Source organism: Schistocerca piceifrons, chromosome 7 (assembly GCF_021461385.2).
Source record: "Schistocerca piceifrons isolate TAMUIC-IGC-003096 chromosome 7, iqSchPice1.1, whole genome shotgun sequence".
NCBI classification, from domain to species: Eukaryota; Metazoa; Arthropoda; class Insecta; order Orthoptera; family Acrididae; genus Schistocerca; species Schistocerca piceifrons.
The window spans coordinates 335,379,169-335,396,506 of record NC_060144.1 but is presented as its reverse complement, the minus strand read 5'-3'; the positions used below and the strand labels follow the sequence as shown (position 1 = coordinate 335,396,506).

Sequence of the window (17,338 nt, the reverse complement as noted above, 5' to 3'; positions counted from 1 at the left end):
ATGTACAATGCACTTAACTTCGCACTCTGATTAACTCGTACACAATATTTTAGCAGTAATCTGTGTCTTGCACATTACCCTGTCTTCCATCTTTAAACTCTGAGATTTTCATATCTCCTTTCATGCAGTCCCCAACAATCGGTCTTTCCTTCTCGTCCTGTCTGGTAAGTCTCCCCTGACCCACAGTTCTGGGTGACTTTTCCGAAATCTACCCCCTTTCCCAGATCTTTCAAGTCCTTCTACCTCCTCTTCAACCATTCTGCTGGAAGAAGAAGGTGCCACTGGCTTCAAAAGCTGCCCTAATTTTGCTCTTCTTTCATGCGTGTGTTCTGCCACCGCTTGGTGAGTATACTGTCAATTATGTCTCCTTGCGATTCACACTAGACTTAACATTAAAGTCGAAAAAGTTGTATTCAGTAGCAGCCAGACAGAAAGTTAAACCGACAGGAGGAGAACCTGAACAAAGTGTAAAGTCTTGGGCTGAGAAAGATCATGAGAGGCAATTTCTGTAGGTTTGAATCTCAGTGGCAATACAGCCAGGAAAATAGTAAACTGTAAGTCTGCTAGTCAAAAGCTTGAAGAATTAGAAACGCAACATGGCAATATATCAGATTTAACAATTGAAAGTTTGGAGAGAAATTTGTTTAGTTACAAATACGATACTAGTAAGTCAGCTATTCAGAACTGTATTCATATTCAAGAATATGCAGAAGATTCAGTGGCAGAAGGTGAAGCTATGAAAAACAGCCAGATTATTTGCGAATTCTCCGAATGTTACTGCCAAAATGGGAGGAGAACGAGACCAATGCGTTCTATGTCATTAGAAACAGAGCACAAGTTTGTATTAGAGGATGATGAGGGAAGGAAATCGGCCATGCAATTTCGAAAAAACCATCCCCACATTTGCTTGAAGAGATTTATGGAAATCACAGAAAACCTAAATGAGGAAGGCTGGAAGTGAGTTTGAAATGTCATCCTCCCAAATGCGAGTCCAGTGTGCTAACCACTGCGTCACCTCACTAGGTACACCAAAACTTCATCGCTTCTGTACCACATGGGATAATGCAGCAACATCTGACAAAAATATTATTTGAATGTTTATGTCTGGGAGAAGATAGATTAAATGAGACAGAACAGTCAAACATGTCCCAAAATCTTTTCATCTCAAAACAAAATGAACATTTTGGCAAAGGAAGTCAGCTAAATAGCCTACAGTTCAACAATTCAAATGCGACAAAACTGGACTTTTAAAGAAACACTGCAGAAACAAACCACATGACAAATATTTAGCATTTTGTAGACACCACTATTCACACAACTGCAAACAGTGTGGACATTTTGTCTGGGAATGCCCAAATGTAACATTAGACAGAAATAACATAAGCAAAAAATCTGACAGCAAAGAATCAATAGGTTTGAAATGAAAGCACTAGTCAATGTTGAATTACCTGCTGCCAATATAAATGACATAAATTTGCAGCCTGATTGAGAAATTACTTTGTACCAAAATTTTGGCACCAACAACGCATGACATTTAGAATGGGCTGGTTAATAAATTAAGTAAAACTATATCAATGTATGAAAGTCTCGATTGGCGATGCTAGTAGAAGGAACTTGAGTGGGCAACATTGACTTAGAGAATGGAGAACAGTGATGTGACATTGTTCAGGAGAATATAAACTTTAATTTTCTGCTACTCATGTCTTAGATAAAGGATATGTTCAGTCTCCAGATGAGGACCTCTTAGTTTTCAAAATCACTGACAATTTGGAAACTGTAGCAATATGCAGATACGAGCGACAGCTGTACAAAATGTTGTCTTGTTCAAAGGAGTCCAACAAATGTACGACAGCAATCTCAATTACAATGTGGCTTCAAAAGTTAGCACATCAAAACGTCACATATGTTAGAGACCCACTGAAAAGAAATGGCACTGTTTATCCCGATGACTGAAATGAGTACGTATGGGTTTGCTGTATATATGGATATATTGCAAACAACATACCAAATCTCATTCGACAAATATGAAGATTGTGGAAAATACCATGGATGTAATTCATGCTGACTTGTTTTTGAAATTAATCTCACTTTGTTAGGAGTAGTAAGGTATTTTCTGTTGTTTAAAGATGAATTTTCTCATTTCCAAACTCAATATTTACTGAAGATGAAACAATTGCCAAATCAGAAACTTTCTTGAAAATGGTAGAAAATCAGTTTGGGAAGAAAGTAAAATGTTTAAAGTCTGACTATGGCACCGAAATAAAGAATGCTCTCACTAAAAAGCTTTCAGGTAAACTTGGAGTGTTTCACATCAGGATCAACGCGTACATGCCTCAACTAAATGGAAGAACTGAAAGAGAAATAAGTACAGTTGTCAAGTCCGCACAATCAGCAATACAAGCACGAAGACTGAATGAGAATCTGTGGACCAAAACAATAAATTATGTAGTCTTTACATTAAATAAAAGTGGAAGAAGTGCAATAAAAAGAAAAAGTCCTGCTGAATTGTACTAGCTGCAAGAGGAAGGACTGGACTATTCAGAAACCTTTAGTCCTGTAGTACATTATGAATAAATTAGACTGCTTCTTAGTCTTGCTGCTACAAATACAATGAAAATAACAACTTTTGATGTAAAAACCGCATTTCTATACAGTAATCTGCAACAAGAAATCTTCATGAATCAACCTCATGGATTCAACGATGGGCCGGCCGAAGTGGCCGCGCGGTTCTGGCGCTGTAGTCTGGAACCGCGAGACCGCTATGGCCGCAGGTTCGAATCCTGCCTCGGGCATGGATGTGTGTGATGTCCTTAGGTTAGTTAGGTTTAACTATTTCTAAGTTCTAGGGGACTAATGACCTCAGCAGTTGAGTCCCATAATGCTCAGAGCCATTTGAGCCATTCAACGATGGTACAAATAGAGTTTGCAAGGTGAAAAAGAGTTTATGTGGCCTAAAACAAGCTCAAAAGACCTGGAATGAGAAATTCTCAAATTATCTGATGTCACTAGGATTTGTTAACACTGACGATAATCCTTGTAGCTACTGTAATGAAGATAAAGAAGACAGAAGCATCATTATAGCATTGTTTGTTGATGATGGGTTAGTCACTGGAAGGCCGACAGACAGCTTCACTGGCTTTGAACAAGCTGAATCAGTAGTTTGAAATAACATTTCACAAAATATTTTGATATTAAATGTCATATCTTAGGATGGAATTTAAAATAAGTTTAGAGGGAATTTTTGTAAATCAGTCTATGCATACAATGGAAATCTTATGGTGGTTAAAGTTTGATGATTTGAACCCATTGTGATAAAGATAATCTTGTCGATGATGTCAGTGAAAATCTCGTGTTTTGCTGTTAATTACTTACGCAGTTTTAGTAATAAACCAATGGTTAGTCATTGGAAAATGTCGAACATCGCTTTCAGTACCTATAAGGAACTATGAAGTTCGATATATTCTTTGATGGAGAATCAACACTGATTGCCTTTCCTCATCCTGATTATGGAGGTGATATCTCAACAAGATGCTCCAGCTGCAGAGGAGTTCTTATCATGCGAGGAGGACATATTGCTGTTACACCCAAAAGCAACGTCTTGTGGCAACTTCAATCACGCAAGCAGAATATCAAGCCACCATCTCTTCTGTCAGCAGTGTATGTTGGATATGACATCTTGGACAAGAACTTGGAATTTTAGGTTTGATAGAACTGACAGAACCGTGTACTGACAATCAAGCTGCCATACATACGTTGAAAATAACTATGAAGGAAAAATAACAAGAGGCAAGAATCATACTGACATTCAAAGGAAGTTCATTCAGCAATATTACAGAATGACCATAAGTTTAAACATCTGGAAAGTTCAAGTCAACTTGCTGGCATACTGAGAAAACCACAGGCTCGGGGTGCTTGAGAAATTATGAAGAAAACTAATTATGGAAGAGTGTTGAGAGTTAACTACTTTTTTTATGTCTTGTTATTTGTGCAAGGTGCTTTTATGTTTTTTCTATGTATTTTTTTGATAATGCTATACATGGTAATTACTCTTTGCTAAGTCCGTTATCTGCAGTTTCTTGTTCAAGCTTATTGTTAGCAAATAAGTTACATTAAAGTGTACCTTTTTAAACATAAACAATAGTTACTCATCCGTAATACAAGAATTTACCAAGACTCTTTGTCTACAACTTCATGTGGCAGCAGATAGATAGAACATGCACTGATACATTGACTGCTTGTAGGATGGTGGTGAGGGAGAGGGGCAAGAATTGATACACATTCCTTATAAAAATAGAATGCCTCTTTCAGCTCTCTCTCCATTCTGCAGGGACTGTAACCACACAGAACAGGGATGTCACACATCAGAAAGGCATTCTTGCCATCTGTTGTTCTTCTGAGGTGGGGAGTTTGCGGCAAAAGAGGAGTTACCTATGAGATGTATCAGTTTCCTCAGCTGTCCATTCCACCGTAAGAACCATTTTATACTGGCCAATTTTTAATCTGTTGTTCTTGGTGCTCTGCTTGGATTTTGGGGACAGAAACATTCTTTTACTTCATCTTTTCTGTCTGCAACTAGAATGAGTTGTTTTTCTCAATACTCTCTACTGCTAATGTTGTTTGTGTGATAGGTTTACCAATCTGTTTACAATACTTTTTGAGTGTTGTCTTGTGAATGTTACTAGTACTATCAACAAAAATTACACTTTTACCATAACTTACAGCATACATACTTACATTCACCAAACAAGCGTAGTTTTTGATAGTTTTCAAGCAATCACTGACTATAGATGGCAACTGAGAGCCTTCGGCAATATCCAGATGTAAATTATAGGAAATAACCACAACGTGCTTATCAAATGATTCTAATACAACCCTGGCTTTGTGGTACAGATGAGCATTAAATTAGAAAATACTATCTTATGTCAATGACCCCCAGTTACATCTATTTTGTATTGGTCTCTCACAATCGAACAATAGGAATGATCACAAAACTTTTTTTTAAGCAGCCTCCTTTGTAGGCTAACTACATTTTCCCAGTATTCTACCAATGAACTGGAGTGATCACCTGTAACTGAACCTATGTGATCATTCTATTTTATACCACCACAATTTCTCCTGAAAAATTGTTGCATCTTGACAACTGTGAATATGATTTAGCAGAAAGGATTTGTTGTCAAACAACACAACCCTTTTCAATAAAGCAATAGATGTGTAACAATATTCATATCTGCACTTCAAATTTGATTGAACATACCATGGCACATGAATGTGTTGTCAGTTACACAGCCACATTTGAGACAATGTACAAATACAGGACCATTCAGAAACACTTGCCCTAACCTGTCATTGCAGCTCACTGGCAGTGACAAGGCAGACAGCCACCCACTGTCCTTAACACAGCCTAGATGGACTCAAGCCCTTGATACCATTTCACAAACTCCTAAAAAAAACTCAACTTTCAACCTAACCTATCCTTGGGCAATATTACAGATCAGTATGTCACCATGACTAATTCACATTCGTTAGTTTCGCAAACTCAAACACCCACCTTTCCACCTCACCTATACTTTGTGTTAATTAATGTACAAAAAATACTACCAGTGTTCTATTCTCTATCTGTTTGCACACTTAGACCTATGTTGTCATATGGCACACGACCATTACATCACAAGACAAAACTGACTTCTCATATTGGTAGATCCCATTAAGCCGCTTGGCCTTCATCAAGCATATTATTTAGTTGGTTATGCGTATTCAGTGCCTTGTGTACAAGTAGATGACTTTCCTTTTACGCCAGTGTATGAACACCCAACAAGCTTCACCATTTCCAACAGGTACTTCCTCACAGCCTGATCTTTACTAGGTTTGGTTAAAGCAAGAGGTTCCTCGATTTCCTGCATATGGAACACTACATAAGCAATGGTTCCATACTTCATTTTGAATTAAGTTCTAGCCATTGTCAATGGACATGAGACTACGTAAAGAGAAGTACTCTGTCTTGGATTTACTTTTAAGAAGCGCTGAGCAGCTCTCCCAGGCCTTTCAAATGACTTACTTCACTCTGCAGCACTATTTTTCCACTTCTCATTCCTACGCAAAATTATGGCTGTTTGTAGTGCAGTAGATATGGCTAGGTCTATATTCTCTTCATATTTAGCATGCATCATTGCAATTAATCAACACTATGAAATACTCCCATAAGGACTTGGGTGGGAAGACACTATGCGCTATAAACTTTGTAGCAAACGTATGCTGGAAATAACTGAAAACACCTAATACTTGTACACCCAAAGGTGGAAAAACCAACAAATTACTTGGTACGTTCAAATGAGATAGGCCTAGTGGTATTTCACTTTATGGTTAGAGGTTGCAAATTTTAAGCCCACTGCCAATCAAGAGGATCATAGCTGGGTGGAGAAAAAAAGATTGCTTCTAGATAGCCTATGTAATTTCTTAGTTAACAATTATGAACTGATTCATCGGAAGTGTTGCAAATTCAATAGTCAACACAAGTTTATCATCTGACTAGTGGACCAAATAATTCCAAGTAGATTATAATCAACTACACTTACCTTCGCATATCATCTTCAGACAGGTCCAGCAGTGTCTGTAAATATTAAATAAGAATTAACTTGGGAACTTCAAAGCAAGGAAAACTGCAAGGTAAATTCATACGCATACACACATACAACCTTTTTTCAGATAGAAAACAAAGGATGTATATTTTACTTAAATATTATGAAAGAATGTGCAGCGTATGACATTAATTTCATGCTGTAAAGTGTCTGCGTTCGAGTGCTCACTGTCGAGTTCTCTTGTCAAAATAAACCCATAGAGATCCACAAAGACGTTGGAGGCATTCGTAAAAAAAAGTCGTCGGTTGACAACGACATTAACATAATACTTGTGAATTCACTCGTTCCGTTAGCAGGGGTTTTGGTATCTATACAACTCTTATTATAATTCAGCAACAATTTATATGCGGCATGAGATGAGGAACTAAAGTAATGACATACAACATGGATTTCAAAGTGCTTATCACTAAACTAATTAACTTATCTCCACGGCCCGCTGAAAAGGCATAGCAAATGAACAACAAGACAGTATGTTTTTCTAACAATGCACTAGCATCTGACGTACAGTTAGGCACTCGCTGAAACAACAGCGCAAAGCCAGAAAGAGGAAATGTGTTTATGGACTGCTTGTACAAGATTTTCAAGTATCACATTACTCGCGCTTAGTGCACTAAGTTAACATAAGGATTACTCAGGAATTATAACGTGTCATATGTACTTACTCTGTTCAGTTCATCCATATTTGTAGGTGGAATTTACAAACAATGCAACTTACAGAAAAACAATCACACACACATCCATGCCTCTCGCTTGACTAGAGTAAACAATACACTATCAATGTGCCAGGTCTCGTCTGCTGGAAGCGTCGTCGTGCAGGGCTGCCACTATTGAAATGGAATTAAGAGTCGATTGTATGCGACAAAGCCTGTATCCCTGCCTTATCTATTTCTTTATTTATTTACGTCTTAAATCTTTGTAGCACAAATATTGCACCATTGAACTGAATAAATTACAAACAATTTATCAAAAATATTTGATACTAGCAAAAATTTGTTTAATATACTATAAATTGTTTACGCACTCCCATTTTCTTACACACTTTGTCGGATTACTTGACATAGTCTTCAAATTTACAGTTTGTTTAGACAGTTTCATTTTCAAGATACGCCAGGGTTGTAAGTCATGGGAACTCTGTGGAAAGTACGTCAAGTGGGACTTCCTACCCCTGCTACACGCTTACCCTTAACCCATTCCTAACTCAACAAAACGTCGTCCACAGTGAATTTTTACTTACCTATCTCGCACAGCCAACTAACACCCGCCCCCATCCCCACCCCCCCAACACGTACACACACTCTTAACCATTAACCTGGACGCTAGGGATGGGAAAAACGGTCTTGTTAAAACACATACCGCTGTTTCATGATTTATTGATGATGATGACTTATTGATCCATTTTCATCTATAGCTTCACAATGTGCAAGAGATTTTAGGATTTTTTTTGTTAATATTAACAGTTTTACATTTAATATACCTTTGTACATAATAACACACAATAATACACTCCTGGAAATTGAAATAAGAACACCGTGAATTCATTGTCCCAGGAAGGGGAAACTTTATTGATACATTCCTGGGGTCAGATACATCACATGACCACACTGACAGAACCACAGGCACATAGACACAGGCAACAGAGCATGCACAATGTCGGCACTAGTACAGTGTATATCCACCTTTCGCAGCAATGCAGGCTGCTACTCTCCCATGGAGACGATCGTAGAGATGCTGGATGTAGTCCTGTGGAACGGCTTGCCATGCCATTTCCACCTGGCGCCTCAGTTGGACCAGCGTTCGTGCTGGACGTGCAGACCACGTGAGACGACGCTTCATCCAGTCCCAAACATGCTCAATGGGGGACAGATCCGGAGATCTTGCTGGCCAGGGTAGTTGACTTACACCTTCTAGAGCACGTTGGCTGGCACGGGATACATGCGGACGTGCATTGTCCTGTTGGGACAGCAAGTTCCCTTGCCGGTCTAGGAATGGTAGAACGATGGGTTCGATGACAGTTTGGATGTACCGTGCACTATTCAGTGTCCCCTCGACGATCACCAGTGGTGTACGGCCAGTGTAGGAGATCGCTCCCCACACCATGATGCCGGGTGTTGGCCCTGTGTGCCTCAGTCGTATGCAGTCCTGATTGTGGCGCTCACCTGCATGGCGCCAAACACGCATACGACCATCATTGGCACCAAGGCAGAAGCGACTCTCATCGCTGAAGACACGTCTCCATTCGTCCCTCCATTCACGCCTGTCGCGACACCACTGGAGGCGGGCTGCACGATGTTGGGGCGTGAGCGGAAGACGGCCTAATGGTGTGCGGGACCGTAGCCCAGCTTCATGGAGACGGTTGCGAATGGTCCTCGCCGATACCCCAGGAGCAACAGTGTCCCTAATTTGCTGGGAAGTGGCGGTGCGGTCCCCTACGGCACTGCGTAGGATCCTACGGTCTTGGCGTGCATCCGTGCGTCGCTGCGGTCCGGTCCCAGGTCGACGGGCACGTTCACCTTCCGCCGACCACTGGCGACAACATCGATTTACTGTGGAGACCTCCCGCCCCACGTGTTGAGCAATTCGGCGGTACGTCCACCCCGCCTCCCGCATGCCCACTATACGCCCTCGCTCAAAGTCCGTCAACTGCACATACGGTTCACGTCCACGCTGTTGCGGCATGCTACCAGTGTTAAAGACTGCGATGGAGCTCCGTATGCCACGGCAAACTGGCTGACACTGACGGCGGCGGTGCACAAATGCTGCACAGCTAGCGCCATTCGACGGCCAACACCGCGGTTCCTGGTGTGTCCGCTGTGCCGTGCGTGTGATCATTGCTTGTACAGCCCTCTCGCAGTGTCCGGAGCAAGTATGGTGGGTCTGACACACCGGTGTCAATGTGTTCTTTTTTCCATTTCCAGGAGTGTATATCAATTAATGATGAATACCTAAATAAATGTTGTTACGCTATATACAGAGAGATGAAATACAAATGTTCTTCTGAATGAGACTACATTGGGTAAACACACCAAAATTTAGTTTTGTAGGTATTCATTTACCGTGTAAAAGCAGTGATCAACCAAGTACGACTTCAGTTTAGATTTGAAGTGACCAATGTTTTGTATGTGTTTAATGGTATCTCGTAAGGCATTGTATAGTTTGATACTAGGATGGATAAGGCTGTTTTGAAATAACTTTGTGTTGGGGCTTTGAACATGTACATTTTAGTTATGAGTATCCTATATCTTTCTGTATTCGCTTGGTTACGCTTATAACATTTTTAAAAATTTTCTACTGATGATCAAATAAACAACCGGTATATCAATTTGACATAGGAGCAATGTTAAAATTTTTGGGTATTAAATAAAAGACTTTTTTGAAAGGATAAATGATTATTCACAAAATTTCCATTGCACTGAAATACTGGGTTATTATAGAAAATGGGAGAAGCTATCAGTGCTCTTCTAACAAGTTCACCAGCAGTTAAAAATGAACAACACACATGTGACATAAGAATCGATACAGCAATGCACAGACGATAATGTACCAGCTGTTCTTTTCAATCCAAGAGCAGTGATCCTTCAATTTTTGGAAGCAGAGTGAAAGGACGTATGCCAGGCTATTCATTGCAGCTCAGCAATATTTATCGTAGGTATTATGTTCTGGGCTTCTGAAGGATTGGTACCAGTATTGTCTTTGAATGATATCGTTTCTGATGAAGGGAGTCAACTTACAGATCAACGCGTTATAGAACGAGTGTTTATGAACATAGTGGGTAATAAATATTGGCTACTGGATTAGTTCATTAGTGAAATTTTAACTATTGTCATGTAGTTGTTCTTGCTAAATGCTCCATTTTACCTGCTGTCTAAATTGTTCATTTCAATGTTTTGAAGGAGCATTTTTATATGATTATACAAATGCATGGTGGCATGGTGCATTATAAGCAATGGATCTGCCTTCTTCAGTACGGATGCACAAGTATGCCTGACCTCCTGCATGAATCTCTGAGTAACAAGCACGGAGGAATGGACAGCGACTGCGGATAGGTGGCACTCAGTGAGATTGTGGATCTGCCATGAAGTGTGTTGAGAGAGTCTGAGCAGTTACGATAATATTCTGTGCTAGGTGGCGCAGTGGTCAACGCACCTGCCTAGTGAGCAGGAGATTCCAGGTTCGAATCCCGGTCCAGCACACATTTTCAATCATTGCCGCTGATTCCGCATAACGTTCCAATGCAGCTGACATCAGTAATCCCTTTTCTTTCCTTTCTCTGCCCTCCATTTTTAATTTACATATCATGGAGCATTTTTAGTTTCATCAATAAGAAATCAGTTCTATTCAGAATCTGTTAAAAAAGTAAATGGATATATTCAGTTACAAAATGGATTTTTCATTCGAAATAATTAAAGAAAAAGAACGCTAAAAATTTTACTTAAAAGTTTGTTATCCGCTTGCCTTTTCTATGAAATAATAAAAGGGAAAGGAACCTTAGCAACAGTAATAAATTAAAAACTTAACAATTCAAAATAGTTTATAACAAATATAGAAAGGGGTTAATCTGTGCCTGTGTCTAGATATTACAGGTTTAACTGCTTGTAGATCTTGAAATTGAAAACTTAACAGGAAAAACAGTCTCCAAACTCAGTTTCCATCCTTTCTCACTAACTGTTAGTAACACTCAAATAGTGATGTGATCTCTGAACACAACATTAGTTTTGAGCACAGTTTGAAAATTAGAATCAATAGAAGAAAATTGGTAATATATTGTAATATTGCGGTACTAAAGACTTTAGGACTGCAACTCTCTTCGTTTTATCAGTGTGATGCAACATTTTAAAACTTCCACAAACTGTGTTCATCATTTAAGCCTATTTAAAACACATACTCAGTGATTGGTCAATGGCCCCAGGGCACAGTCACCAGATATTTTTGTATGTTGGGAAATAGGTCCAATTTATGTATTGGGTATATGATTGTTACTTCACTACTTAGAGATACTCTTAACTCTAAAGCATTAAAAGCCTTCAAGTAATTGATAATCACTAAGTTCTTTAAGCCATGCTTTTTTATTTCATGTTTCAGTAATCTCAGGTGCAATCGTTTCACTCTATAGTTATTGATTGGAGGCAGTGTGAGCTGTTACAGCTAAGTTAAGTTTCGACCTCAGTGGAGTGTGAAATGTGGAAAAAACAAGAAGAAGAACTTTGTCACTATGTTCAGGAGGGACATAAGAGCGGGAATGTTGAATATCTGCTATAAAGTGATGCAATTTTAGGTATGTATGCATGCAGATATGAGTAATCAGCAGCTATGGTATAAATCACACATGGAGTAACAAGGCTGTGTGAAGGCATATCACAGAATCATTCATGTTCAAACACACTTGTTAAACTACTTATTTTTCAGTTGATAAACAACATGGGTTTGCCATGTTGCTATAGTGCTACTGTTGTTCATCCCAAAGTGTACCGTCATGTACCAATAACAGGTAGAGAGATGAAGCTCAACTTAGTATCGACAACTTATAAGCAACATGTGATTTGACACTGCTGCAAAACTTTGCAATCCAGTAGTCACTGTATGTGTTCAACAGTTAAAATTTAATCTCATATTCATTACAACTAACATTTGCCATTTTTTAATGTGGACAAATTTAAATCCAGTTAAAAAATAAAAAAAGAGGCTTTGATGGCTATGGGGTGGTTTGGTCCCCCTTGCCCTTCACCCCCATCCCTCCCCTGTATCCAGGACCTGAGCTACAAGGATAGCTGGCGTTGCACCAACTGAGATATAATTGGCTGACAATAAAATTTTTGGCGACTTTTGAACATTTTCAACCAACAACTGTTTGTACTGATGTAGTATGCCAGAATTATGTTCTTTTAGTTTCTTTCACAAACTGATGGTTTGCTTTAAACCTAACCTCTCTTAAAACTTCATTTCTTTCTGCCCTGGCTATCCTCTGAGCTTTGCACTCACTTTCACAGCCAATTAGAAGGGAATCTACAGTTTAACATAGGCTTTGAACCATGCTTCAAAGCCAGCAGTTTTCAACTGAACATACATTGCTATAGTCCAATCAATGAACGATGGCAGTTTGCACAGCTCGAGACATGAAACTACATTGTCGGCAACAACACTGAACCAAATGTCGCTAGATTGACGGTGAAAAATCGCTAAATGTCGCTAAATAATTTGAGGGAATTGACGAATTGAAATTCAAAAATATTTTTGTATACTTTTATTATTTCAGATCTTTTTGTTTACCCACCCACACACACACACACACACACACACACACACACACACACACACACACACACACACACACAAAATTTATTCATCATCATTGTCTGAACTGTCAATTAGACAGATTAAATAGTACTGAAGTGTTCCCTCAGTTGAAAGTGATGGCTGTGCATTGCTATCATTTTTTGTAATAAATATGGTTCCAGTAAGTCTTTGTACATTCATTGGTAACTCATAGTCAAAACATTTTTATTCATTCTTTTTGTGGTGCTTTTGATCATCAAAATAGAATTCGATGAAGTAAGACCAAGGCCACTGCAGAGTTTTAATACGACCATATTCTTGGCATAAAAAATTCGTTCTATCTCTGCATTTGAATGTGGCAATAACAACACAGTAACTTCAAGAGTGCACAACTTTTTGAATGGATTTAGATTTCCAGCATCTTTATGTTACAGAACTTCGATCCAAAAATCGACTGAATTCTCTATGTTTTGCCATCAAATGAAATTGATATCATTCCATTGTTATGAGATTTTTCCCACTCCTTGATGTCATTATATTTCAGTTGGCTCAAATGGCTCTGAGCACTATGGGACTTAACATCTATAGTCATCAGTCCCCTAGAACTACTTAAACCTAACTAACCTAAGGACATCACACAACACCCAGCCATCACGAGGCAGAGAAAATCCCTGACCCCGCCGGGAATCGAACCCGGGAACCCGGGCGTGGGAAGCGAGAACGCTACCGCACGACCATGAGATGCGGGCTATATTCCAGTTCTTTTGCTAACTCAATGACATCATGACTACTTGTTTTAGTTTGCAAAACTACTCTGACAGACAATTTGTTGACAGACAGAGAACAAACGAAGGAGTCAGACAATTTGTTCATCAAAATTTCAATATTAGGTGGAAGTTTATTTTCTAGTTCTTTTATAAACTTCACAGTAAAGTCAATGGATCGTTTTGTTGCAAGTTTGATACTGTCTACAGACAAGTTCAGCATGCTAGCACAGGTTTCAAAAGCATAGCTGAGAGTAGTATAGGGATTAAGACGACTTCCTTGAACAGATGTAGTAAGGACGTTCAAGGTAACAGTAGGCTCATAAATTACTCTTTTACAAACTCATAGCGAAAGAAAAGTAAGCGTATCCAGCAGTTTTGTGGGATCAGAGTTTTCACTCTCACCCACTTTCACGGCTGTTTGGACTTCACCTAAAACACTTCGTAAAAAACTTAAGTACATCAAGTCGTTTGGATCTTCGATCATAGAATGGAGCAGTTCTGCTGTGTAACAATTTTCTCTAGTTTCACATCTAGAGAAGTGCAATTTCAGTTCATCACATTGTTGTAAAATGCGATAGACTGCTGGTTCTATGGAAAGCCATCACATCACACATACTTTAAGAATTTTCAGCGGTGCTTTGCCGCAATTTATTGTTTCAAATATTTGTCTGTATTCGTATTGACGACTTGGAGATTGTATAAAATCAGTTTTAGGTTTCTCTTATCATATATTCTATGTTTTGGGGTATAGTGTTCTCTGAAGTGTGACTCGCTGCTAGTTGTAAAGAATGACATATGCAATGAACAAGTACAAGATTTGGCAGTCCATAATCAGTTTTTAAAATTTTGTGTAGACCATTATTCACTGCTGTAATAACTCATGCATTGTCTGTATCTACTCCAAGGAAATTTTCAATTTCCAGGTTGTGGTCTCTTAAAGTTACTATGACTGCATCAGCCTGATCTTCCACATTGGCATTTTCATGGGAGTAAGAGATAAAAATTCGATGCAGTTTTTCTTTGTGATTCACTGTATCTTATTGCAGTTCCTAGCTGTTTTAAAATTCATCTACCAACAGATTAAATTTTTCATTATCGATATCGTGGTACTTCCTTGAAATATGAACCCAACACTTCACTTTTCATGTTTGAACACTTCATTCGATGTAATTATAAGTCTGCGGTGGATTTAGAGTCTCAAAATACATTTCTACACAGTTCTTCCAAATGCTCCAAAGTCAAAAACGAACAATGTTCAGCATTGAACAATGCAAGTAATGCTTCTGCTTTACTAGAAGGCCTAATATTGTCCATTTTTTGTACTGGCAAGGTCTTCTGTGCCGATTTTATATCAAGTCTCAGTTTATGTTTCTTGGTTTCAATTTTTTTTTTATATCACTCAGTTTTGCATAAAATTCAGTTTGGCAGTAGCGACACATACATTTAATATCATTACCAGAAACTGGTGTCAGCCATCCTTTAAATTCAGCTTATTCCCTCATTATTTTTTGTACATTTGAGTGTAGCACTTTCTCTTCACTGGTAATTCCATTACACCACACTGTATTCGCTCACCATACACAATGTAACACAAAGAAACGAAAATGTGCAAAAATACACTTAAGCACAATCTTAGCAATAACAATGCCATTCAAAGCTGCCCAACACCTTCAAAATGGCACGAGACATCTATCGATTCCAAGCTACCCGAACAGCTCTGAAGCGGTACAAGACAAATGCCGATTTCAGAGTGCCTTGCTCTAGCTGTTCTTTTGGAGTTTGGTTAGCATTTTCCAAAAGTACTGAGAGTTACGCCACATGTATTCTCAAGAGCAGTTGCATGTTGGAAAAAGGTAGTTTAAGAAATTGAGAGAGAAGTCTCTAAACAAATTTAGTCGTTAAACAGTTTTAAAATGTTGTGTTTGATGTCGAAATGTCGCTTAATCTACTGACAAATTCGCTAAGTTGGAAACGCTGCAAAAGGGGATTGCATTGTTGCCGGTTACAAGCGACAGTTGCGGTAGGCGCATACGTGTGGTCCGTGCTCGAAGAAAGCGTGTGTACTGCAAATTATGTCTCGCTTGCTTGTGCAGAATTTGTCGCTTACCACCACCATCAGCAGTGGCAATTCGCAACAAATGGAATAAAAATTCACTAAATAACTACGATCATGTTTAATGCTCACATTGGCTACTGCATTCATAGCAGAGCGCTGGGAGCACTACTGAGCACTCGTTGGCTATAGGAGAATGCATGACGTAGATGCAAAGAACAAGCCTAAACTCGACCGCCATCGTTCGTGATTTCAACTATAAAGGTGAAAGAAATGATAAGTAACAGATAAAAATCTTTATGAAAAGAATGAAAACAGTGTATAATCCTGACAGAAAGCTTAACTAAACTTATAATGGGAATTTATTTACCCAACACCCACCAACATTTAATGGCAACTGAATACTCTGTTTTAAGTATTGTAATTAGGTAAGAGATCGATACATACAGAGCAATATAACATCTTTTCAGATCTACTAGAAATGACAAAGAGATTAAAACTGAAACACTTAAGGTTTACAATGGCATCTTCTTATGACATTTCTTTTTGGTTTCCAGCTCATCTGATATTGATAAGAGGTTAATCAAAACTGACCAGGGTATAAGTCTCAGCATAGCTGTTATCGAATTGCCCTGATGGATGCATAGCAGTCCTGATGTAGGTAGCAGAACCTGGGGCCATTACAAAAGAAGTGAGTTCTTTTTTTTCATGGCAAAAATGGTTTAAAAGTTCTTATGTTCTGCACTGAGGCAGTAAAGCTTATCTCGTCTAGCAATACTATCAACAGAAGGACAGTATGGCTACAGGACTGTTTACCTTGCAACTGGGCATAGCAAAAATGTTAAAAAATATCAACTGGCAGTACTAGGAATATTTTTCAGCTGTATATGTCTCAGTCGCTTAGAGATCATTAAGATAAAATCAAAAAATAACAGAGACCACTTTCTTTATGTTCCATGGAATGTGACTAGTGTAATGCAGTTAGAATTTTATAACTGAATTTGGAATGTAAATCAACCCAGCAAACACTCATGTTCTTTGATGCGTATTCTGCTTGACATTCAGACTCGAACTGATCCTGAGCTTAGGAGCATTTGAGCTACTTATTCAGATTAATTTTCAGGATAATAGTTTTCAAACTTTGTGTTACAGGATCTTTATCTATAAAAAATGAGTGTTTGTCAGTCTGTTCGGAATGTACAATCTCAAAACAAAACAAAAAAAATCGGTTTACGGGCAACTTTTTGCAATATTATTGGCATCATCTGGAGATGGTTTGTAGCTATATAGCTTTTCAGCAACAATGTACCGGTTTTCCGTTCAAACTGACTGCAAGAAAGACAGTGCTGCAATAGTTTTCATTCGTAAGTAAAATATTAGGTTGGTGCCAACGTTCGTAGCTTTTTCCCGTAAGTTTAATAAACATAACAGATACACTTAACAGATACTTGAATGACGAATATTATATTTTCCTTCCTTCACTATTTACATCAGTCTGCCAACACTGAGCTAACTTTTCGACTCTGCGACTGTAGGTTTTAAGGCGAGGAATTCGTCGAGTCATGTTTTTCATCCGAGAACGAAATTACTTGAAAGCTGTTCGATAGGAAGCG

The 17,338-nt window shown here is 38.7% G+C and overlaps 1 protein-coding gene and 1 non-coding gene across 2 annotated transcripts in view; one reads left to right on the top strand and one right to left on the bottom strand.

The window, feature by feature from the left end:
* LOC124805336 (RING finger protein 121) overlaps nt 1-7,427 on the bottom strand; it is a 100,041-nt gene extending 92,614 nt beyond the window's left edge. The window contains exons 1-2 of the mRNA XM_047265856.1: nt 7,298-7,427; nt 6,573-6,607 (exon numbers count right to left, since the gene is read on the bottom strand). Of these exons, the coding sequence (XP_047121812.1) occupies nt 6,573-6,607; nt 7,298-7,315 (53 nt within the window). The 5' untranslated portion in view covers nt 7,316-7,427. The remainder of the gene's footprint in view (nt 1-6,572; nt 6,608-7,297) is intronic.
* Nucleotides 7,428-10,751: 3,324 nt separating this feature from the next.
* On the top strand, nt 10,752-10,824 carry Trnat-agu. The gene has a single exon. It is a non-coding gene; the product is annotated as a tRNA-Thr (tRNA).
* The last annotated feature ends 6,514 nt before the right edge of the window (nt 10,825-17,338 follow it).